Genomic DNA, 26266 nt, shown 5'->3' on the forward strand with positions numbered 1-26266 from the left:
CTTCCCCCTCTCCCTCCCGGGAGGACTGCTTTACCGCATTATATCCAAATTTGTGTTATATTGGGTCGCATTATATCAGGGTACAGGTGTAAAATCAAATTTGATGTTGTGAGCATGAGGATACACTTAGCTCTGATTTTAGCATTCCATATCCACTAAGGCAGAGATTTTATGTTAGTGCTTTTTAAACAAAAGTATCTTAGAACCTAGTCACAGCCTTGAAAGGATTACTCAGTTTGGCCCTTTTTAAATCATCAGAACTCAGAAACCTGTATCAGAATGTCTTTCCTTACCTTTACTACTGCTAGAAAAGGGAGATAATAGGGACTCACACTGAAGATTTCAAACGTGCTTATTTTTATCATACTGAATGTTTCAAAACCATTCTTGAAACTGTCTAAACTACAGAACTGTGAAGAATGGGTTTCACTAACTTAAACTGAAGCACCAAGAATTCAGTGGGTCTATGGATGCAGAATCTAATCCCTCTGCTCCTTGTCACAGAATTGTACTCCAGAATGTAAACTTTTTTTTTTTTTTAATTGCTTTTGACCCTCATGGCTCTGAAGATTAAGCTTGAAATTGTGAGCTAGGTGTGAACTAGTATACTGTGTGATGTTGTCTTGAGTGAACAGTGTGGAACAGTAGTTCTTCAAGTGATTGCTCATATCCATTCCAGTTAGGTGTGTGCGTGCCGCGTGCACATTCGTCGGAGAAACTTTTACCCTAGCAACCCAGGCTGGAGTGGCGCCGCTATGGCGCCCAATATATATCCCAACCGACCAGGCCACCCTTCAGTTCCTTCTTACCGCCCGTGTCGGTCGTTGGAACTGTGGAGCGCGGCTTCGCTGACCTCCACACTCCCTAGCAGCTCATTTCGCTATCGTTGTATATAGTAGTTATAGTTAGTTGTTGTGTATATATTTAGTCAGTTAGTTAGTTAGTGTTAATAGTGTAGTTATTAGTTATAGTTTGAGGGGATCGGGGACCCCCCCTTCCCCGCACCGGGAGCCGGAGCTCATGCCCGGCTCATTGGGTTTCAAGCAGTGCTCAGCTTGTCATAAGCCTATGCCAGTTGGAGACCCCCATGACTCCTGCTTGAAGTGCCTCGGGGAGTCGCGCTTATCAGCTAAGTGCTCAATCTGCCGGCTTTCAAGCCAAGAACCAAGAAGGAGCGAGACATTAGATTAAGACAGCTCCTTATGGAAGCGGCCCTGACACCTCCACCCTCGGCACCGAGCACAAGTCAGCTGGTAAGCAAGGGCACCGCCACGGCACCGAGTGCTGCCACCAAGGACTCATGGCACCAGCCTCCGCTGGCGCTGAAACCGGCTCCGAGCCGCTCCCTCTCCCCGAGGTCAAAGACGGCGAAGGCGCAGATCATCCCGCCAGCAGCTGCCTCACAGTCAGATCCTGTGCCAAAGATGGACCGCCCGGCACTGATACCTGCCGCGGCACCGTCTAAGCCGGTACTGTTGACTCCGACCCCACGAGGGCCGTCAAGTCCGGCACCTGGCGGCTCCCCGGTGCCCACCGCAGTAGAGCCTGCTTCGCCATCTACCCTGGAGACGTTTGCCGCAGCAAGGGATCTGATCGCGATCACCAATGCGCCACTGCCCTTACCCCCGGCACTGCCAGTGCGGGTACTACACTCAATGGGCAAACCAACCCTGACCAGACCAGCTTCGGTCAGCGTAGCAGACCGGCACCGCTCCAGATTGCGGTCCCGCGGATGCTCTGCATCGAGGCGTCGCTCATACTCTAGACGGCGATATCGGTCTCGGCACCGGTCAGACTCCCGGCACCGGTCAGGCTCCCGGCACCGATCACCTCGGCACCGCTCACGCTCCCGGCACCGGTCAGGCTCCCGGCACCGGTCAACGTCTCTAGCGTCAACCCGGTACTCGCGGTACCGCTCCAGCTCACGGCACCGTGGTGGGTGCCGCACCTCCAGGAGCAGATCGAGACAGAGGGACTCGAGATCTCGGTCAACCTCCCGGCACCGAGCCGGTCGCAGGTCCCGGTCTCACTCTCGGCATCGTCACCAATACCGACACCGGTCACCACAACCCAGAGGTGTAAGGTCTGTTGGAACCTCGGCCCCAACTTTCGCTGCTCCACCATGGCCGTCTAGAGGCACGTCGGCATCCTCCCAGGCGGGTAGCTACTAGGAACGGGACCAGGATCCTGAAGTACCGCTGGGAGTGTTCCAGAACCCCCGCCCGCAGGACATGGGTTCCCAACAGTGAGGTTTTTGGACACCCTGGGCATATCATCAGACCCAGGGTGGCCCCATGCCCCAGACCCGTTCTGCCACCTCAGAACATCGGGTACCAGAGGCCACTGTTTCTCACCCCCCCCGTGGTTGAGTCGGATAAACAGCCGCCACCAGACTCCCCAGGTCAACTGGAGCAGGAACCAGTCCAGGAGCAGGAGACCGCACAGGATGCCCTCATCCCCGGAGGATACTCCTCCTCCTCCTCGCCAGATGAGGCCGTGGCTGGGTCTTCAGCGTCAGGGCCCCCACCGATAGACCTCAGGGCCCACCAGGACCTCCTCCGTAGAGTGGCCCTTTAACATCAACCTACCTGTGGAGGAGGTCCCAGAGGTTGAGGACCCGGTAGTGAGCATCCTCTCTGTGGACGCACCTACCCAAGTAGCCCTCCCATTCATCAAGACTATCCAGTCCACCGCCAATAACCTTTGGCAATCGCCAGCCTCCATCCCGCCGACAGCTAAGGGAGTGGAAAGGAAGTACATGGTACCCTCTCGGGGGTACGAGTACCTGTACGTCCACCCTCCTCCCTAGTTGTCCAGTCTGTCAACGACAGGGAACGGCACGGCCAACAGGCACCGGCCCCCAAAGCCAAGGAAGCTAGGCGAATGGGCCTCATGGGTCGCAAGGTGTACTCAGCTGGGGCCTTGCAACTCTGTGTGGCCAACCAACAGGCCCTACTGGGCCGTTATAACTATAATATATGGGCGGAGGTGGGTAAGTTCTCCGAGCTTCTACCCCAGGACTCATGCCCGGAATTTAATGCGTTCCTGGAGGAGGGTAAAAAGGTGGCCAGGACCTCTCTACAGGCCTCCCTCGACTCGGCCAACTCAGCAGCTAGAACCTTGGCCTCGGGAATCACCATGAGGCGCATTTCCTGGCTTCAAGCCTCCACCCTACCCCCGGAACTACAATATACCGTCCAGGACTTACCCTTTGACGAGAAGGGTTTGTTCTCGGACAAAACGGACTCCAAATTGCAAAACCTGAAGGACAATCGAGTCATCATACGCTCACTGGGGATGCATACACCTTCCACCCAGCGTAGACCCTTCAGGCCCCAAGCACAACGCCCATACTTCCCACCCCGCCAGAGGCAGGACTTCAGTAGACGGCGTGGCCGGGGGGACCGCAGACGTCAATCCAGCTCCCAGGGAGGCCAAAACCAAGGGCCCTCCAAGGCACCACCGGGCTCCAAGTCCAGCTTTTGAAGGTGCGCCCGGGGACAGCGTACCAGCCTCAAGACAGGATCCTTCCCGTACCTTCTCCAACCGCCTCTCCCACTTCCTCCTGGTGTGATCCCAGTTAACTTCAGACTGTTGGGTGCTACGCACGGTGAAGCAAGGATACCACCTACAATTTGCTTCCTCACCCCCTTCTCGCCCCCCTTCCCTCTTCAGGGACCTCTCTCACGAGCAAACCCTTCTGCAGGAGGTTCGTTCTCTCCTCGCAGCAGGAGCTATAGAGGAAGTACCTCTAGACGAGAGAGGCAAGGGGTTCGACTCCCGATATTTTCTGATCCCCAAGTCCAAGGGAGCTCTCAGACCCATCCTAGACCTGCGGGGCCTCAAAAAATGGATACTCAAGTTGAAGTTCCACATGATCTCCCTGGGAACCATTATCCCATTCCTGGAGACTGGTATGCCGCCCTCGACATGAAGGACGCGTACTTCCATATTGCCATCTTTCCACCGCACAGGAAGTACCTTCACTTCACGGTCAGACATCAGCACTTCCAATTCGCAGTCCTACCCTTCAGCCTCTCCACGGCCCCGAGGGTGTTTACCAAGTGCATGGCCATTGTGGCCGCCCACCTCCGTCGGCGGAAAAATCACATGTTTCCATACCTCGACGACTGGCTCCTAAAGGGGTCCTCCCAGTCGCAGGTGCGGCAACATGTCGAGGTGGTTACGGGCCTCTTCTCCCAGCTAGGCCTGCTTCTCAATGCTGAGAAATCCAGCCTGGTCCCCACACAGAGGTTGGACTTCATAGGCGCGACCCTAGACTCTACTCAAGCCAGGGCTTACTTACCTCAGCCCCGCTTCCAGACTACCGTCTTGCTCATACGGAGCTTGCAGGCCTCCACAATCACCTCAGCTCGCACCTGCCTCACATTACTGGGGCATATGGCCATGTACTTATGTGACGAAGTATGCCAGGCTCCGAATGAGGCCCTTCCAAACGTGGCTTCATTCGGTATTCCGCCCGGGCAGGGACCACCTAGATGTATTGGTGATGGTCCCCTCCGACCCTCTCCACTCCCTCGACTGGTGGCTGACCCCATCCCTAGTATGCGCGGGGATGCCATTCCATCCACAGCCACTGTCGATGACTCTAACAACCGATGCATCATCCCTAGGGTGGGGGGCCCACCTAGAGCACCTACGTACCCAGGGCCTCTGGTCGTCCCAAGAGCTGTCACTCCACATAAATATCCGGGAGTTGAAGGCAGTCCGCCTCGCCTGTCAGGCGTTTCAACGACATCTGCGTGGCCGTTGTGTTTCCGTACTCACGGACAACACAACGGCCATGTACTACATCAACAAACAGGGGGGAACCCGTTCGTCTCCCCTATGCCAGGAAGCTATTCGACTCTAGGACTTCTGCATAGCCTAGTCGATAGATCTGGTGGCATCCTTCCTCCCAGGGGCCAGGAACACACTGGCGGACAGACTCAGCCGATCCTTTCTATGCCACGAATGGTCAATCAGACCGGATGTCATTCATTCCATCTTCCAGAGGTGGGGATTTCCCCGCATAGACCTCTTCGCAACCAAGTCCAACAGGAAGTGCCAGGAGTTTTGCTCCTTTCAGGGTCTCTCTCCTGGGTCGATCACGGACACATTCCTCCTGCCATGGACCCACCACCTATTGTATGCCTTCCCTCCGTTCCCTCTGGTGCACAAAGTCCTGTTGAAACTACGCAGGGACAAAGCGCATCTAATCCTGATCGCACCTGCGTGGTCCAGACAGCACTGGTTCACCGCCTTGCTGGACCTTTCTGTGGACCCTCCAATCCCCCTCCCTCTCCACCCAGACCTGATCACACAGGATCATGGCAGGCTCCGTCACCCGGACCTACGAGCCCTACACCTCACGGCATGGCTCCTGCATGGCTGAAAACGCGGCGGAGCTCAGCTGCTCCGCACCGGTCCAGCATATCCTCCTTAACAGCAGGAAGCCTTCCACTCGCTCAAAGTACAAGGCCAAGTGGAAGCGCTTCTCTTGCTGGTGTGCTACTCAGGGGGTGAACCCTACACAGGCCCCGATTCCCACGGTCCTAGACTACCTCTGGTAAGCAGGTATTAAGCAGCAGGGCCTGGCAACATCCTCCTTAAAGGTGCACTTAGCAGCCATATCCGCCTTTCGACCAGGAGAGAGTGGCTGCTCCGTATTCTCCCACCCCCTAGTCGCTAGAATTGTTAAAGGCCTGGAGCGTCTCTACCCCCCCGCACACCGCCCTGCTCCTACCTGGGACCTTAACTTGGTCCTAAACAGGGTCACGCTCCCACCATTTGAGCCACTGGCGACTTGCTCGCTCACATACCTGTCATGGAAGACGGCCTTCTTGGTGGCCATTACATCAGCCAGACGGGTCTCTGAGCTGAGAGCTCTCACTGTGGACCCACCCTACATCGTCTTCCATAAGGACAAAGTACACCTGCGACCCCACCCGGCGTTCCTCCCTAAGGTTGTGTCTGCCTTCCATACCAACGAGGACATCTTCCTCCCGGTCTTCTTTCCGAAGCCCCACTCTTCTCGGAGGGACCAACAGCTACACTCCTTAGATGTACGCAGAGCGCTCGCTTTCTACATTGAGCGAACAAAGCTGTTCCGGAAGTCTCCTCAGCTGTTTGTGGCGGTCGCAGAACGGATGAGGGGTCTACCAATCTCCTCTCAGAGGATTTCCTCCTGGGTGACTGCATGCATTCGCGCATGCTACAGTCTAGCTCGTGTCCCCTCTGGCCACCTCACGGCACATTCCATGGGAGCTCAGGCGTCGTCGGCAGCCTTCCTGGCGCACGTGCCTATCCAGGAGATATGCCGTGCAGCGACCTGGTCATCAGTCCGCACATTCACCGCACACTATGCACTAGTCCGACAATCAAGAGATGATGCGGCCTTTGGCGTAGCAGTTCTAAATACCGCCACATCTCACTCCGACCCGACCGCCTAGTTCAGGCTTGGGAATCACCTAACTGGAATGGATATGAGCAATCACTCGAAGAAGAAAAGACGGTTACTCACCTTTGTAACTGTTGTTCTTCGAGATGTGTTGCTCATATCCATTCCAAACCCACCCTCCTTCCCCACTGTTGGAGTAGCTGGCAAGAAGGAACTGAAGGGTGGCCGGGTCGGCTGGGATATATATTGGGCGCCGTAGCGGCGCCACTCCAGGGGGCACCCAGCCGACCCGCCTGGGTTGCTAGGGTAAAAGTTTCTCCGAACGTGCACGCAGCGCGTGCACACCTAACTGGAATGGATATGAGCAACACATCTCGAAGAACAACAGTTACAAAGGTGAGTAACCGTCTTTTATGAGAGGTGTGAACTATTCTATTTATTTCAATATGTTTCAACTCTCAAGATAAAAATGTTGGTGTTTTGTAGTGTCTGCTACTTACTTGTCTGCTGATCACTCTTGTAGAAATGTGCAGCTAATGTGTTTATCCCACAATTTCAGTTTGATTTCCATACCTCCTAAAATGTCCAAAGATCTAAGGGTTCCAGCATATCTTTTTCCCTTGCTAACTTCTGCTGTTATTGCATTGTTAATACAGAAATCTAAGACACACTGGAAATAGATAATACAGAAACAATATGCAATTACTATATGTGCTCCAGTATTTATTTTTATATTTCTATTCTTATTTAGTAAAATATATTTTAAAATTTAAATGAAACTGTTACAGAAATCCCAGTCTGCCAGTATAAGAGAATCCACAGAACTTGTTACAGACCCTGTTCAGTTGCCATTTGCTTCTGAGTATATGAAGCTTGGCATGTAGAGCCTTTAGAAAAGCCCATTCAAACTTTTTGGGGTGTGTGCGTGTGTGTGTGCGTGCGTGCGTGCGTGCGCGTGCGCGCTTATCAAGGTGAATATAAAATAAGAACATTCATACAGGGTCAGAGCAATGGTTTGTGGTGGGGGAGGGATAGCTCAGTGGTTTGAGCATTGGCCTGCTAAAGAGAAGGTTGTGAGTTCAGTCCTTGAGGCAGCCATTTGGGGATTTAGTTGGGGATTGGTCCTGCTTTGAGCAGGAGGTTGGTCTTGATGATCTCCTGAGGTCCCTTGCAACCCTGATATTCTATGATTCATCTAGGCCAGTATCTGTCTCCTGAAAGATGGATGTTGAATTAGAAGAATCCCATCAAAGCCTGAATTGATTGTTACCCTTTCTGTTTAAAGTATACTCAGCTAAAGCAGTAGCAACTTCGTGTTTCCACTCAAGGCCTCTATGTGGTTCATATCTGGGCTTCACTTGTCAGCTTTCAGAGTTTCTATGAAAAATCTTTTATAAAATCATTCTTTAGTAAGACTGCTAGATTCTTCATTTTTTTCTCATCTCAAGGTTGTTGTTAAAACTTAGCCAGCTACAGGCACATCTGTATTAAAATGGAAATAGGATCACATGTAATTTTGTTTCCTTTACTGAGCATAACATCTTGAAACCATAGTGTATTCTTTTTCCCTCTACCAGGATCTTTACCTTTATTCATCTCTAGCTCTCTTGCCTTTTGCATGAAGCCCAGGCCCCATGGCCTCACTTTTCAAGATTTATTTCAGCTGTCATGCTCCTTTATATGTGCTCCTTTTCTCCTCCTTTATCCTTCCACTTTAAGCCTTTCTGAAGCTACCCTTGCATTCTTATCCCATTCTCAGATTTTCACCTTCTTCCGTGGCACCTCTTGTGCTTTGAAATTCCCTCATCTCAGACACCAAGCAACTTTCCTTTCATCTTTCAAGAACATCTTCCTCCTGAAAACACACCTCTTTTATTGAGCCTTTTTGCACTGATCTCTTCAGACATCTTCACCACTTCATGATAAACTGTCTTATCTGCCTGAACTAATTAAGGTCCTCCAGGCAGGAGCATCTGTCTTTGTTATATAAAACACTGATCACATGAATCATAATTTATAGATTCTAATCTGACTGAAACAGTAAGCATTTCTGCCTGTGTATATGGGTGAATAATAAGCTGTTAGTATAGATTGAGAGAGGTTTTTTTAAACAATTTCTCATTAGAGGGCTGGTCTATACTAGGGGGAGAAATCAGTCTAAGATACGCAACTTCAGCTACGTGAATAGCGTAGCTGAAGTCGAAGTATCTTAGATCGAGTTACCTACCGTCCTCACGGCGCGGGATCGATGTCCGCGGCTCCCCCTGTCGACTCCGCTACCACCATTCGCGTTGGTGGAGTTCCGGAGTCGACAGGAGCTCGTTCAGTGATCGATATATCGCGTCTACATGAGACGCGATATATCGATCCCTGAGAAATCGATTGCTATCCGCCGATACGGCCAGTAGTGAAGACGTACCCAGAGAATGCTAATTCAAAAGGATTTACATTTAAGAAAGGGATTTATAGAATTTTAGGAGAGCTTTATAGTTTTAAAAGTGAGCAAAACTTCAAATACTCAGAGCTATAATTATGTGTTAATATCATGCTTTTTGTAGATCAGGCTGCAGTACCTGTACAATCTGTTCCTGAAGTTAAAATACCAAGCTCCAGAGCAATCTGTTGGTGGCAGTTATGGGATACAGAGACTCTAACACTGCTCTCTTTCCCTACTGTTCATGTATCAGGGAAAGGGGGTTTGGACAGAACACTCTGATACTGATCCTTAGCTGTGGTTTTGGCTGCTTAGGGTTGTTAGCAGTGTGACAGGGTCACCGAGATGCAGCCTGGACTGTGGGACTGCTGAGCCCTTTGTTCCAGCAACCTGGGCTCCCTCTCACTCCGTGATGCTGTCAAGCCACAAACCTCTGGCAGGTACTGCATTTACACAGACATCCACAGGCAGGGACACACCCAGCTGTGTTACATGAATATTTTCCCAGCCACTCATGAACCAACAATAGAGAGGCTCCAGCCAGTTCCCCTCCGCTCTCCTGTCTTGCACCCCGGAACTGCACTGTCTTATAATGGTCAGGCTTCTGACCAGTGCAAATTTATTATCCGGTTCGCCACTTCTGCAAGGGAAAATGGATGTGCACCAACCTTTGTAACCTCAGCAGATGTCCCACGCAGTTCAACCGAAACACACTGGTTTAGGTAAAATATAAAACAGGTTTATTAACTACAGAAAGAAAGATTTTAAGTGATTATAAGTAGCAGGCATATAGATCAGAGTGGGTTAAATTCGCAGTCTAAGTTCTACAAACTAAACAGGATTTGAATCAAGCAGTGTCTCATCCTGACAGATGGTACAAGCAGGTTATAGATCCTCAATACAAGGCCTAGAACCACCCTCCCCGAGTTCAGCGTCTTTGTTCTCCAGATGTGTTTCCAGGTGTTGAGTTGTGGAGGGAGTGAGGCCAAGTTATGATGTCACTTTCCCTCTTCTATACTTTCTTCCAACTTGCTGGAAAGATCTTTTGCTATGACGTGTGAGTAACAGGCAATTCCCATTGGTCAAGCAGTCTCTGTTGTATACATGCTCCCTCTGAGATGTCTACATATGTGTATAGTTTCTGGGATTCTTTCCTTCATGGGTGTTGATGAGCCATTAACAGCTGTCTGGCTGCTGCATTGTTTTACCTGAAAGGTTGGTTGCGGGTGTTCCACAAAGTGTTCCAGTAACACACACACACACAGCAAACCTTCGTAACTTCACATACAATTATAACACATACAATCCAACAGGACATTAATGTTCAACAGATCAAGACTTTTAAAATGATACCTCACAAGGCATGCTTTTTACGAAACATATCATAATTCTATGACAGTGGTGAATATGGGGGTTCCAGGGTGTTGCTTTGAGGTACAGAGTGTCACAAGCAGTCATTGTAAATTACAGCAATCTTGAGGCAGCCCTAACTGCACAGAGAGACTGGTGTTGCACATTAACTTCACTGGGATCAAGCCAATGCAAAAAGTAAGCTTTATGCTACTTTAGAACCACCCCTCTCCCCGCCATTCCCACCCCAACTTGCATTTCGTGTGCTGTAATCATAGACAAGAATCTTGCCCAGAAGCACTAAAATTGAGATTTAACTAGCTTTCATTGTTAAAATTTGACTTTTTTTTTTCCTTTAGCAAAGTCAGAAGCATTGTAGGTGTTTTCTGAATGTTTGTTGATCCTACTGTGTTTGCAGCATCACGATTTTTCCCATTTTTCAGGAGATGGAGCAGACCAGAAGTGCTGTAGATGAAGACAGGAAAATGTACCTTCAAGCTGCTATAGTCCGTATCATGAAAGCACGTAAAGTGCTGCGACATAATGCTCTTATTCAGGAGGTAAGAGGAAATGCTGTCAATTATTATGATCTAAATGAAAAGCTATATGATGACTGAGTGCTGTGTTTAATCACAAAACTGAGGCAGTGTATACCTCAGAACTAATATTTTAATAACTGGTAAGAATTTTTCTAAATTGCTTTAGTTCAGAATGTAGGAGTTTTACTTAAGTGGGAATGTTTAGTTGTGGTTATCCTGTCACGGGCATTAATACATGTATAATTTTCACAGGATACCCAACAAGCCCAGAACTCTTATGATGAGGCTGGATTTCATTTTGCTTTATAGCTCAGATTTTAAAAGTGTGTTGAAATTTTAGACTACATCTCAATTGTAAGGGGAGACAAAGTATCTGAATTCTTTAGACTGCATTGATTCTGCCCCTTTTTCTTCATCCCCACCCCCAAGACTGCCCCAGAATGGGCATCTATCCAGAGCTGTACAGCCAGAATTTTCTACAGTCAGTAGTGAACTGGTATATTCAGCTTGAGATCTGAACACCCACCTTCTGAAAATCAGTTCCTTAATGTATCTTAGTTTGAATTCTCCAAAATTGAGAAACCCTCAGTCTTAGCCGCTCTTGAAAACCCTGGCCTAGGTGATCTTTCATCACTTAAAATCACATAATTATACTATATGATAAGCCATTTACATCCTATAACAAAATCCAATCATAACCAAGTAATATAGTAAGTAAATCGGTAACCCATTCCATCTCAGTATCTACCTTATTCCTTCTGCACTCCTTCCTTGCCTAAAAGACAGGTGAGCCTTGCAGCATACCTAGGTGGTAGTAGATTTAGGCTATTTTGCATCAAGAGAAGAAATGAATTACCAAGTCAAGGGGGTTTTACAGGAAAAAAACTAGTTGGCAGCTCCTTCCCATACATAACTGAAGAGCGCTACTGCTCAGATGCCTGTGCAGATCTCCACTCTGGCAGTACAGAACAAGGAAGGACGCAGTCTATCAAGACCAGTCCTGGAATATTTAGAGCTTTATAGGCAAAATCAACACTTCAGTTTCCACCCAGAAATTGAATGGCAACCAGTGAAAATCACACGGCAGTGTTGTCACTTATCTTGTTGACACTCCACTCATCAAGTAGTCAGCCGTAGCTTCCAAATAGACTTAGAGTAAACTTTTCAAAAATGCCTTACTGACTTAGGACCATAAGCCCCAATTTCTAAAGGCACTTAAGAGCTAAAGTCACTTTTGAAACTGGGCCTTAGGATCCGAAGTCACTTGGATGCTTCTGAAACTTTTTTCCAAGATGCAGAGCAAATTATGCATAGTGTTTATAGAAGTCTAACAATTAACACTAAGTTGGTGCAGACTAATTTGTTTAGGCAAAGAACAAGTCACACCCATATGATACATGTTCTAAAACTTTAGCTTCTTAATTGTCCAAGTTGAAACGCTTCTTTCCCAGTTCTTGCAACTTTTTTATTTCATGTCAATGTCAGTGCGTTCAGATTTCTTAATATTACCTTCAGTCCCATTACGTTTTTCTAGTAAAAATTTTCACTTCTTCGTCTGAGACACTTGTACCTCTTCCTGTAGGTACTAATGGCAGTTCATATGTGGCCACACACCTTCCACCAGGCACCAGATTTTCTGGCTGGCAGCTCAAACAGAAGAGTGGCTCAGTACTCCCACTTCAGCTATCCCAGTGCTTTTAAAGCTTTTTTCCAGTAGCAGCAAGCACAGACTTCCCCAACATTCTCACCCCACCCCCGATTAGGGAATCAAAATTTATAGAGCTCTGAGCCCTGAATGTGATCACCCGTTAAGCTCCTTCCTGTTTCTCCCTACTTTCCCACCATTGTGCAGCAAGTTAAATAAAGCAAGTAAAAGGCCAAGAGGAGCTCCATCTATGAGGAGACCCTCTTAGGACACACAGAAGGGGAATGTTCTACGAGTTTTTCTCAGTATATACACCCTTGCTGTCCCACAGGAAGGGACTTATAGTCCAAACCTGTAGGGGACTCAGCATCCCACCCTACACAAGCCAAGACTCCTCCGGAGACATCTCAGCACAGGGTGGTCCGTCCTCTCTTTCACCTGAGACTCACCATGCCAAAACATCCCCTCACCAGTTAAGGATTTTTCAGACCATCATGCTTCTCAAGAGGCTGAACAATCAGATCAGTGAACAAAGCAAAACTTAGCCTGGAAACTCTAGCTTCCACCATCACTGCAGTCTTTCCAGTAGACTTTCTAATGATTATGAACCTAACAGATGCTACCTTTCATAGTCCAGTCTAGACCTGTTATCTGGAATTTCCTTTCCCTACAGAAATCATTGCTATCAATACAAAACTGTATCTTTTAATCTGTGTACCCCAAGGTGCTTATGAAGGTATTGTTAGTAGCCAGTTTGAGTAGTTCAGGGCTTCATTTTGTACTAGTGTTTTTAGAGCATAATCCAGGATACCTTGCGGGAAGATTAGGAGGACCCTCTCCATGCTTTTGGCATACAGATATGTGATGATTTAATACCTAGCGCTCTTCATCAATAGATCTTAAAGTGCTTTGCAAAGGAGGTAACCATCGTTACCCCATTTTACTGTTCAGAGGAATTAATTCCCTTCTTAAAGGATTATTTGTGTAAGAGTTGAAATAGGTACAGAACATCAAATGACCCAGAGGTCTCTGAACCAAAAAGTACTCCACTATGATGTCCACAGGGAGCATACAGTAAGATCCAGACACTGATCTCAGCACAACTGTCATCCATCCGTCTTCATCTGCATTTCCTGGGTGTTCTGATTTCATGCTTAGAGGTTACTCCACATACAAGACTGCATGTGACAAAGTTTCAGGGATTTCTTTTGTGAGCCTGGAATCATTCTCAAAAAAGACATGAAGAGTAAAAACAACATCAGTAGTGATCTGATCCTTCAGCTGGAGGAAACATGAAGCCCTTATGGTGGTAAAATCCTCCCTCAGATTCCTGACCTTGAATGCCAGTCTTGAAGAATGAGGGCCCTCCACAATACACAAGATCAGAAAAAGTCTTCAGAGCATCAACTTCCCAAAGATGAGTGGCCAGCTGGGCCTCTAGGATTTCTAGGATCACCAGAGGAAGGAGCATGCCTCTGTGGGATATCATGACAACCATATCATAAATAAATCAACAGTGGAGCATACCAGAAGTTCAAGTCAAAGGGCTTGTCTACACTACCCACCAGATCGGTGGGCAGCAATCGATCCAGCGGGGGTTGATTTATCGTGTCTAGTATAGACACGATAAATCGACCACTGAATGCTCTCCTGTCGATTCTGGTACTCCACCAGAACGAGGAGTGCAAGTAGAGTTGATGGGGGAGTGTCAGCTCTCAACTTACTGCAGTGAAGACACCGCGGTAAGTAGATCTAAGTACATCAACTTCAGCTACACTATTCACGTAGCTGAAGTAGAGTATCTTAGATTGACTTCACATGGTAGTGTAGACAAGCTGAAGTGATACAGAGCTTCGTCTAAGCAAAAGAGGCATTCCATCCAAAAAGGGACAGTGAATAAAGCAAACTGACTTAGCTATCGGTGAATAACAGAGGTCCCTGAACCAAACTCCATCTGATGTCCATTGAGCTAGGACGGGGTGAGCAAACTACAGGCCACGTCCGGCCCTCGAACTCCAGCCAGGGAGCAGGGTCGGGGGCTTGCCCCACTCCACATGTGCATGGCTTTGTGCAGCTCCCGGAAGCAGTGGCATGTCCCCCCTCCAGCTCCTACGTGTAGGGGAAGCCAGGAGGATCAACACACTGCATCCACCCCAAGCACCAGCTCTGCAGCTCCAATTGACTGGGAACTGCGGCCAATGGCAGCTGCATAGTTGGTGCCTGCGGACAGGGCAGTATGCAGAGTTGCCTGGACAGCACCGCGCCTCCACATTGTAGCCAGAGGAAGGACGTGTTGCTGCTCCAGGTACTGCGCCTGTGGATGAGGCAGCATGGAGAGCCGCCTGGCTGTGCCTCCACATAGGAGCTGGAGAGGGGATGTGCTGCTGCTTTCCAGAGATGCCTGAGGTAAGCGCTGTCCAGAGCCTGCACCCCGACCTCCTCCCGTGCCCCAAACCCCTGTCCCAGGCCTGATCCCCCTCCCACCCTACAAACCCCTCAGCCCAACCTGGATCACCTCCTGAACCCCAGTCCTCGCACCCCCAGTCAGAGCCGTCACCCTCCTGAACCCCAGCCCCCTTCCCTGAACCCGTCATTTCTGGCCCCACCCTGGAATCCACACCCCCAGCCCAGAGCCCATATCCCCTCCCACACCCTAACCCCTTTCCTCAGCCCAGAGCCCCCTCCTGCACCCCAAACTCCTCATCCCGGGCCCCACCCCAGAGCCCACATCTCTAACCGGAGCCCTCACCCCCTCCAGCATCCCAGTCCCAAGGCTGGAGCCCCCTTCTGCACCATGAACTCCTCATTCTTCTTCAAGTGATTGTTCATGTGCATTCCAAGCAGGTGTGTGCATGTTGCGTGCACACCAGCCAGAAGATTTTCCTTAGCAGTGTCCATAGGGTCAGCCTTGACACCCCCTGGAGTGGTGCCTCCATGGTGCCCTATATAGGAGGCCGCCGACCCTTCACCCCCTCAGTTCCTTCTTACTGCCGGTGATGGCCAGCTGGAACTTTGCTCGCTCTTGGAACAAACCTAGCAGTGTCTCGTCTAAGTTTATATAGTTGTTTTCTCTTAGTTTAGAATTAATGTTAGTTGTTGGGGGGCTTCCCACCCCCAAACGTACTTGTTGCCCTGCTGGGTCATGCCTGGATCCCCAGGGTTTAAAATCTGCACAGACTCCAGGAAGTTTATGCACTTGTCCTGCACCTCAACCTCAGTGCGCAGTGCTCTGGCACCTCTATCAAGACAGGAGGCCCGGTCTAAGACCTCTAAGTCCCGGCATCAGAGAGAATCGGGGCATAGAAAATCGTCCTCTGTGCATCACCGATCACCATCTCTAGTGCACGCAAAAAAGAAGAGGCTGGTGAGAGACCATTCACCTCACCAGGACCTTAAAAGGCCGGTAGCGTCCACGACTGCGGTGGGACAAGCAGAGCCACAACTGCATCCTTCCAAGGTCCCATTGACTCCCGCTCCAGTGACGGTGCAGTCAAGTCCAGACTGGTCTAGTTCTCTGGACCTCAGCGAGGATGTGCATCTTCCATCGATGCTGGAGACGTTCAAGGCGGTCTCTGACTTATTACGCCTCCCAGTGCTGGCTTCTTCACGCCAGTGGAAAGAGCTGCCAGACGCTGCCCAACCCCCAATCCAATCAAGGGGCAAGCTGGCCATGATGTCACCCCAGTCCCTGCCTCGCACCGCTGCGGTAGCACTAGCACAGAGATCACGCTCCCCAGCCTCGTGGTACCGCTCCCCCTCAGTCTTCCTATTCAGAGACCTCGGACTCGGAGGCTGAATCCTACTGCTCCAGTAGATCGAGGAGCAGGAGATGGGCTTCTCAGGCAAGCCAACGACCTTACTTAGTGCAGTGGCAGCAACAGTAGTAACCGCCCTCCCAGTGACTGTTCCAGACTCCCTGGGCCTACCATCAGTCCTTGGGACAGGTGCACGGCCCGCGCTCCAGGTCTGTGTCGGTCTCCTCAACGTCAGTGGCTCCAGCGCAAATGTCTCCACCACCGGCACTGCTGTCCGACAGGAGTGTGCCGCAACAGAACCTGGCACCACCTAGTCAGACACTGGCACCGACGGGGACCATGTTTCCGACGCTGCAGGCACTGCCCAGCATGCTTCGTCCTTAGACATTGACCCTGGTACCAGCCACGGTGCCGCATCCTACATTTGCACCGGCCACGCAACCAGAGTACCATGTGCCGCAGAACCCTGCAGAGGCTCAGGGTACAGAGGAAGGTCCTTTGCAGGTGATCTCCTCTTCTTCGCTGGATGAGGCAGTTGCAGGAACTTCAGCGGCACCGGCCCTAGAGGACAACCGGGTGCTTCAGCAGCTACTTAAGCATGCCTCTCAGAGCCTGGTGATCCAAGCGGAGGAGATCGCAGTGGATGTAGATCCAGTAGTGGACATCCTGGCCCCCTCAGGCCCGTCTAGGGTTACCCTACCGTTTGATCAAAATGATAGCAGATACGTCCCGCATCTTGTGGCAGACGCCAGCTTCATTGGCCCTTACAGCCAAAAAGACAGAGAGGTGCTACTTTGTACCCTCCAAGGGCCATGAACACCTATATACCCACCCTCCCCCGGACTCTCCGCTTGTGAATGCGGCCAACCAAAGGGAGCATCAGGGATTCCAAGGGTCTACACCGAAGAACAAAGAGGCCAAGAAGTTGGACCTCTTTGGTAGAAAGGTGTACTCAGCGGGGGGTCTGCAACTTACGTATAGCCAACTGACAGGCTATAGTGAGCCGATATGGCCATAATACATGCTCAGCCTTATCCAAATTCGCCTAACTCCTTCCCCAGGAATCGTGAACAGAATTTTCCGCTATGGTAGAGGAAGGGAAGCTGATTTCCCGGGCATTCCTCCAAGTGGCCCTGGATGCAGCGGATGCAGGCTCCCACATACTGGCAACCAGGCTGGTCACGCGGCAGGGAGCCTGGCTTCAGGTCTCAGACCTTCCGCATGAGGTCCAACAGACCATCCAGGACCTCCCCTTCAAGGGGTCCATGCCATTCTCCGATAAGCTACGGAGCCTTCATCCGTATTAAAGGACTCAAGGGCTACCTTACGCTCACTAGGCCTGCACACCCAACTACCCAACGCAGGCAATTCAGGCCGCAGCCGGCTTCCCGGCCATACCAGCCCCAGAAACACCCAGAGCCCTCACATAGGTGAAGCAGAAATGACAGAAGGAGGCAACAACAGCCCTCTGGCCAGTCATCTGGCCAGCTGCGGCCTCCTTCAGGGCCTAGACCACAAATTTGATGGTGCAGTTGAGGACGACCTACCAGTCAGGACTCTGGATCCCACCAACCCTACCTTTTCATCACTTCTGTCCCCCTTCTATGATGCCTGGTCCCGAATCACATCACACAGTTGGGTGCTCCGCACGGTAGAGAGGGAATATTCTATCCAATATCCCTCCCTCCCGCCCCACCAGCCCCCCCTCCTCGTCCCTCTTCAGGGACCCCCCTCACGAGCAACTTCTAATTCAGGAAGTACAGTCCCTCGTAGTAGGGGCAGTGGAGGAAGTCCTCAGGAGCTCAGGTGCAGGGGTTTTTACTCCTGCTATTTCCTAATACCAAAGGCAAAAGGGGGCCTCCAACCCATTCTGGACTTGCGACGTCTGAACAAGTTTGTAAAGAAGCTCAAGTTCCGTATGGTCTCCCTGTCCTCCATCATCCCCTCGATGGATCCAGGAGACTGGTACGCCGCCCTCAATTTAAAGGATGCCTACTTCCATATCGCAATAATCCCTCAGCACAGACATTATCTCAGGTTCATAGTGGGCAACACCCATCTCCAGTTTGCAGTCCTGCTTTTCGGCTTGTCAGCCGCCCCAAGGGTCTTCAGAAAGTGCATGGCAGTTGTAGCAGCTTTCCTGCACAAGCATGGGACTCAGGTGTTTCCCTGCCTGGACAATTGGCTCATCAAGGGCCACTTCAAGGCACAAGTGGAGGCTCAGGTGGTCTTTATCACACAGACCTTCCTCAAGCTCGGTCTCCTGTTGAACGAGGCCAAGTCTACCCTGTCTCCTGTCCGACGGATAGAGTTCATAGGGGCAGTTCTGGACTTGATGCAGGCCAGAGCATACCTACCGGAGTCCATGTCCATGTCCAACGACATCCTCGGTTTCCGCTGTTTCCTGACCACCACAGCGAGAAACTGTCTCAAGTTGCTGGGACATATGTCTGTGCGCTCCGACGTGGTGAGCCATGCCAGTCTCAGGCTGCACTCTCTTCAGTCCTGCTTAGCGACTGTGTACCGACCAACCAGGGATGCGCTGGACTCAGTGGTGACGCTTCTACGAGTGGTGCTGGATTCCGTCCAGCGGTGACCTGACCCGCGGGTGGTCTATGCAGGAGTACCCTTGGCCAGCCCTCAGCCAGCCCTTTTCTTGGTGACAGATGTGTCGAATCTGGGGTGAGAGGCACATCTAGGGAATCTCAGGAGCCAAGGCCTTTGGTACCCAGAGGACCTCTCCCTACACATCAACATCAGGGAGCTATGGGCTGTTTGCCTTGCCTGCCTCACTTTCAATTCTCACTTGGCGGCACGTGTGTTGCAGTCCTCATGGACAATACCTCGGCAATGTTCTATATCAACCAACAGGTAGATGCAGGCTCCTCTCCCCTGTGCCGGGAAGCCCTCGCATTATGGGACCTTTGCGTGCAGAATGCAATTCACCTAACGGCATCTTACCTCCTGGAGGTGCAGAATGACCTGGCAGATGCTCTCAGCCGCTCGTTCAATGGTCACAAGTGGTCCCTTCGCTGAGATGTGGCACGCTCAATCTTCCATCTCTAGGGTTATCCCCAGATAGACCTGTTTGCCTCGAGGGACAACAGGAAGTATCGACAGTTCTTCTACCTCCTGGGGCGCAGTCCAGGGTCTCTAACGGATGCCTTCCTCCTCTCGTGGGAAGGCGGCCTGCTTTACACCTTCCCTCTGATCCCCATGGTCCCCAGGGTACTCCTTAAGATACACAGGGATCACGCTCGCGTCATACTAATAGCGCCGGCGCGGCCGCACCAGAATTGGTACACGTTGCTGCTGCACATGTCCATACAGGCACCCCTCACGTTGCCCCTGCTCCCGGACCTGATCATAGGATCGGGGCTGCCTCTGCCACCTGAACCTGGAGTCACTCCACATCACAGTCTGGATGCTCCATGGCTAAACCCAGTGGAAATGCAATGCTCACAGCAAGTTTCTCCTCGGTAGCAGAAAACCCTCCACCAGGACCACATACATGGCCAAGTGGAAACTTTTTTCCATCAGGGCTGAACAGCAGGGACAGGCTCCATTGCTCCCCCCGATCCCTCTCATCCTTGATTACCTACTCTAGTTGAGACAGCGAGGATTTTCCCTCTCTTCGGTTTGGGTCCACATGGCAGCCATCTCCGTGTTCCACCCAGGAGCTGAAGGTGGTTCAGTCTTCACGAACCCATTGGTTTGTCGCTTCCTCAGGGGCCTCGATAGGCTGTTCCCGCATACTCGACAACCAGTCCCGGCTTAAGACCTTAATTTGGTCCTCTCTGCCCTCCCGGGGCCCCACTTCGAGCCACTGGCTACGTGCTCTTTGCTATATCTCTTCTATAAGGTCTCATTCCTCGTGGCTATCACCTCGGCCAGGAGGGTATCGGAGCTCAGAGTGCTGACGTCCAAGCCTCCATACACTGTCTTCCACAAAGACAAAGTCCAACTCGGGCCACACCCGGCGTTCCTTCCTAAGGTGGTCTGAGTTGGACTTTGTCTTTGTGGAAGACAGTGTATGGAGGCTTGGACATCAGCACTCTGAGCTCCCATACCCTCCTGGCCAAGGTGATAGCCACGAGGAATGAGACCTTATAGAAGAGATATAGCAAAGAGCACGTAGCCAGTGGCTCGAAGTGGGGCCCTGTGAGGGCAGAGAGGACCAAATTAAGGTCCTAAGCCGGGACTGGTTGTCGAGCCACAATCCTCCAACGCAGAGTGTAGGCTGCATTCCCTGGACGTTTGCAGGGCCCTGGCACTCTATATTGAACGAACTAAACCGTTCAGGAAATCAACCCAACTCTTTGTAGCTGTGGCCAACAGGATGAAGGGGCCCCCCATCTCCTCACAGTGTATCTTCTCATGGATCACTGCTTGCATCTGCAAATGCTACAATCAAGCCAAGGTGCCAGCCCCGCCAATCTCAGCCCACTCCACAAGGGCACAGGCCTCCTCTGCGACATTCCTGGCTCTGGTCCCAACACAGGAGATATGCAGGGCTGCCACGTGGTCCTCAATCCACACATTCATGTTGCACTATGCCATCACGCACCAGGCCAGAAATGATGCAGCCTTCGGCAAGGCGGTGCTCCAGTCTGCAGTGAACTCCAACCCTGCCACTTAAACTGAGGCTTGTGAGTCACCTGCTTGGAATGCACATGAACAATCACTTAAAGAAAAAACAGTTACTCTCCTTTTTGTAACTGTTGTTCTTCGAGATGTGTTGTTCATGTCCATTCCAATACCCACCCTCCTGCTCCTCTGTCGGAGTGCCAGCAAGAAGGAACTGAGGGGGTGGAGGGTCGGCGGGCCCCTATATAGGGTGCCATGGAGGTGCCACTCCGGGGGGCGCCAAGGCCGACCCTGCGGACACTGCTAAGGGAAAATCTTCCGGCTGGCATGCACGCGGCGCACACTCACCTGCTTGGAATGGACATGAACAACACATCTCGAAGAACAGCAGTTACAAACAAGTGAGTAACCGTTTTTTTCTGGCCCCACCCGGAACCTGCATCCCCAGAGCACTCATGGCTCGCCATACAATTTCCATACCCAGATGTGGCCCTCAGGCCAAAAAGTTTGCCCACCCAAACCTAGGATGTCCCCTGCTTTATCCAGTTGCAATGTGAAATTGTTTTCACAAGGGAAGCAAATGAGAGATTGCTGGCAAAAGATACTGTTGCGCTCAGATAGCCAGGTCTGCTTGTATTTGCTTTTTTTCCCCTTCTTCCATTACTAGGAAGATGGTTGCTTTCTCCTTTTTAATAATTTTCATTGTCTCAAATTGCCTTCTGGGGTAGATTTTCAAAAGCACCTAACTGACTTTGAAATATATATCCCATTTTCAAAAGTGACATAAGCACTGAGACTCTCACTGAACTTCAGTGGCAGTCATACAGCTTGATTACTGAGCAGCAAAAAAAAAAGAAGTATACTCCTCTGAAGTAATAGACCCATCTAGCTTCTCTCAGACCTTCTGTTCTCTCGAACTGCCCAAGAGTATGGACAATACTCTTACAAGTGTTGAGACATAGCTGAAGAAATCCTCTTAGGTCTATGATGTCTTCCACAATCATTGTGTATCTAGTTATCATGGATGAATAGGTTTTTTTAATTTATCTACCAGTGTTTGAACACATCTGATGTATGAATGGAAAGGGCATGGCCAAGCCCCAGAATCTTATGAACCAGTCTGAGCTGCCTTGAGTAGTTACAGGAAGAGAGGCATAGCCCAAATGTCTCACTGTGGGGAAAGTTAGTCACAGAAGAAGATTGTTTCTGCAGGCCAAATTAGGCGTTTCAGTGCATCTGTCCAATTCCTTCAAAGTCAGGGGCTGAAGCAGCACAGGTATAATTGATTAGAACTTAGCAGACAATTTTGGTTATGATGCATAAGGAAGTACAGAATCTAACTTGTCCCCTCTTAGCTTTGCAGGAATGAAAAAAGTGAAGTATAGTTATGGGAAATGCATTATCTAATGATTACTGAGGATAATTAGGACTGTCAGGCCACGATGCCTATTACAGAAAGTGGCTTCTATTTTTTTTCATTCAAAGTACAGGCTCTATCAACCCCAGCCAAACTGCTACTGAAAGGCTCCATTTTTTCTAATTTGTCTTTTTGTCCTGAACAGTGGAGAATGGGAGAGTGAGCTGAGGTTCTTTTTAATGATTTTAAAACATGTAATTTATGAATGGATAACATGTTTTGTCTAAACAAGCATGCTACCAAGTGTTTCATAAAATGCTTATCATTTGGTGTATTTTTGTATTTGTCTGTCTTCATATATATATCTTTAAACTGTTAGTGATGGCTATTCAAAAGGAAAATGAACTTGTTTGCTAACATCCTTCCTTTTTAAAAAAAAAACTAAAATTACCTTTTTTTGCCATGACAAACAACCAGCCTTAGTTAGGAAGATTGATGAAGAGAAAACTGTGCTTAGCTCTGAGATCCCATGCTAGATTTAACCTCTTCAGTTATCTCTTTACGTGTAATCTTGAGCACAATTCATTTGGCAATCAGACTATAAACCCACATTAAAGGAATATTGTCAATCACTTCAAATTGCCTCAACATTTTTTATAAAAAACAGTTATAAAACCTACGACTAATAATTATTTTAATTATAAATTCTAATTGAAACTATTCTTTTACAAATAACAAACTATAATATTCACAAATGAAACACTGCAGTACTGGTAACTCGGAAGTGAAACTGACTTAACTGATTTCTACTATATTTGCCAAGCTGACAAATGCAAAAAGTAAACAACATAATTAGCGAAACACACGTTGGATTTTTTAAATGATTTTCTTTTTTTTTTATCTAAGGCAGTGATTTTCAACCTTTTCATTTGTGGACCCCTACAAAATTCACATGGAGGTGCAGAATTCTTAGACATAGTCTGTGGACCCCCTGGGATCCATGAACCACAGGTTGAAAACCACTGATATCAGAAGTTAATAATATAGGTAAAGAAACGTAGAGTATATGGATTTTAAATTGAATGTTTCCCTTTATCTGTTCTGTGACAAGTTAACCAAGGGGTGCAACTGCAAGTTACACTTTTCCATTGATGGGAAAAGTAAACTTAACCAATAAAAGAAATAGATAAAGTCAGGACAGAAACAATCTGTGTGTGTGTGTGTGTGTGTGTGTGTTTCGACCTTAGTACATGATGGAGGCTTTCTGTCTCTCGGAAATATAGTATGTAATAATCATTTTTGTGGTCTTTTTTTCTTTAGAGAAAATTTATATTGCATTTGCATTGAAGCGATGTTAATGAATAAGTGATATATTAAATGTTTTTCTTCCACAGGTAATTAGCCAGTCAAGAGCTAGGTTTAACCCAAGTATCAGCATGATTAAGAAATGTATTGAAGTTCTGATAGATAAACAATACATCGAGCGAAGCCAGGCCTCAGCAGATGAGTACAGTTATGTAGCATGATGTTGCTGTCCAGCAGGTGTGGTTGTACGAGATGATTGCTATCACTATTTGGTGTGTTCCTGTGGGAAGAAGCAGGTCTGTGCCTCCATAACTGGTCACTTGGCAGCCCCTGTTTTTCTGCTGTTTACAACATCACCAGTGCCACGTCATGAGCGTCAATGAAAATGCCTATAGATATTTCAAGCTCATGTCATTATGACATTTCTTAAAACTTTACTAAAAGAATGAGTGAAGTATTGCTGAAATGTGGAAATTTGGTTGGGTACCATGCTTTTTTTTTTTTCCCCCCCTCCTTCACGTTTGCAGTTGATGTTTTTTAATGTATCTTAAAAGAAAAAGTTAAACTAAATATTGTAATATGACAGATATCCTAATAATTGTATCTACATTAAAATGTAAAATAAAAAAGATGAACATGATACTGCTGCTTGTCAAATAAAAAAAAAAATAAAGAAATAGAATGTGTCTCCAGGTTAATGATTATAAAAGTAGCTATGAAATCATGGCTGTTAATATTCTATGGCCATAGAAGTTCTGAAAACAGTGTCAGTTATGTTCATTTTTTTGAATTTCCTCCAGTTTAGCTCTTTCATGAGGACTTGTTTATACGGAGCTGAATACTAAACACAGTAAGTAAAACAATATTTTAAAATAATATGTTGAAGTACATGTTTTGATTATCTCGGACCAGGCTAATTTTGATATATTTTGTCAATGTCTAAAGGCCATATGTATATGTTCATATGTCTCTCTCTCAATATACAACAGGAGAATAACCAGGCAATTGAGATAATTAAAGTCTCATAATTCATGAAGTTAGGGTGATTATCATAAATCTCCAGTCATCACATTCCTGGGAAGGAATATAATTGACCAGTAATTCAAAATTTGCTTGTTATTTCACTTTATATACTATATATGTGGATCGAAGCCCTACATACAGAAGGCACCTGCTGCTTCTGCTACTCTCCAGTTCCTGAAGAGGATTTCTGTCCTTTCTCCCAAGAGCCTAAGGCACATTTTATTCACTCCTTTCTCCCACTGCTTCCTCTCCTTTGCTAGCTCCCTACAGTAGGAGTAGCCTTCCTCTGTTCACTCAGGCTGTTGCTCAGTCTCTCATTTCCTAGATGATGCTGATGTGAATTACCTAGTTAGGTACAGTAGATTGGCTTATGTGATTTAATACCAGAATCTATTGACAATATGCTAAAACATTTTGTTTACATGGGTCTTGCTGAGCAAGTAACAGTAATGGGCACTACACATTTCTGCATATATATGGTGCATGCTTTTAGTAGCATTCTTAGGTTAATCTAGATTCAGAACACCCGGCTCACTTCCCAGAATAATACCCAGTACTGAGCTGAGTGATAGAATACAGTAGGTCCCCATTATGTAGAGTGGGAGTTCAGTTACTGTACTTTCAAACACATGCATTCCAAAGATGGTACTAAAGCTTCTTAAGACAAGTCTATATTTTATTTTCTCTTGTGACTTCTCTGTGTACTAGACAGCTCCTTACTGTCCAATTTTCTAATCCCATGTCTATACTCTCACGAGAATGTTTAGTATAAACGTGTTTACAGATGGGTCTTGCTAGTAGAATGCTAACATTTCATCTGGTCAGAGACAAACTTTTACAAACCATCTTTTACAGAACCACGCTATAGACTAAACAGAATTTTTGCTGAGTGCGCTCCAGAACAAACATCTGGGGTTTCAATGTTACCTTATCTCTGGAGTTTTTTTAGACAAGTGTACTACTTAGTCAAGACATGTCTAGTCATTTTAAAAGATCCATATATTCCAATATAGTTGGCATTCCCATACAATATCTTTCATAATTATACACAAACTGAGACAGTGCCCTTCTCTTGAAATGTAGCTGTAGCTATGCAATGCTTTGAATTTTACTTTAGAATTTATTCCTATCCACACCCTCCCCCCAGGAAAAAAGTTAGGGAAAAGATTCAGCCTTCTCAAGCTGGGTTAGTTCACTGAAGTCATTCTTGGCACAGGGTGATATCGCTTACAGCTTTGTGCTACAGCCCGGCAATTAAACAACCTGGCAAGTGTCATCTCAAAACACCAGCAAGCTACAAAAAGCGGAAGGAAAAGGCAAATTTTAAAAAATGCTACAGTCTCATAGACTCATAGACTCTAGGACTGGAAGGGACCTCGAGAGGTCATCGAGTCCAGTCCCCTGCCCTCATGGCAGGACCAAATACTGTCTAGACCATCCCTAATAGACATTTATCTAACCTACTCTTAAATATCTCCAGCGATGGAGATTCCACAACTTCCCTAGGCAATCTATTCCAGTGTTTAACTACCCTGACAGTTAGGAACTTTTTCCTAATGTCCAACCTAAATCTCCCTTGCTGCAGTTTAAGCCCATTGCTTCTTGTTCTATCATTGGAGGCTAAGGTGAACAAGTTTTCTCCCTCCTCCTGATGACACCCTTTTAGATACCTGAAAACTGATATCAGGTCCCCTCTCAGTCTTCTCTTTTCCAAACTAAATAAACCCAATTCCTTCAGCCTTCCTTCATAGGTCATGTTCTCAAGACCTTTAATCATTCTTGTTGCTCTTCTCTGGACCCTCTCCAATTTCTCCACATCTTTCTTGAAATGCGGTGCCCAGAACTGGACACAATACTCCAGTTGAGGCCTA

The 26266-nt window shown here is 48.3% G+C and overlaps 1 protein-coding gene across 6 annotated transcripts in view; it reads left to right on the top strand.

The window, feature by feature from the left end:
• Positions 1-24012, top strand: part of CUL2 (cullin 2) — a 115372-nt gene extending 91360 nt beyond the window's left edge. For all 6 annotated transcript variants that reach the window (XM_030550173.1, XM_030550176.1, XM_030550174.1 and 3 more), the window contains 2 exons: positions 10628-10744; positions 23462-24012. In XM_030550173.1, coding sequence (XP_030406033.1) covers positions 10628-10744; positions 23462-23593 — 249 coding nt within the window. In that variant the 3' untranslated portion in view covers positions 23594-24012. The remainder of the gene's footprint in view (positions 1-10627; positions 10745-23461) is intronic.
• Positions 24013-26266: the final 2254 nt, after the last annotated feature.

Source organism: Gopherus evgoodei, chromosome 2 (assembly GCF_007399415.2).
Source record: "Gopherus evgoodei ecotype Sinaloan lineage chromosome 2, rGopEvg1_v1.p, whole genome shotgun sequence".
Taxonomy (NCBI): Eukaryota; Metazoa; Chordata; order Testudines; family Testudinidae; genus Gopherus; species Gopherus evgoodei.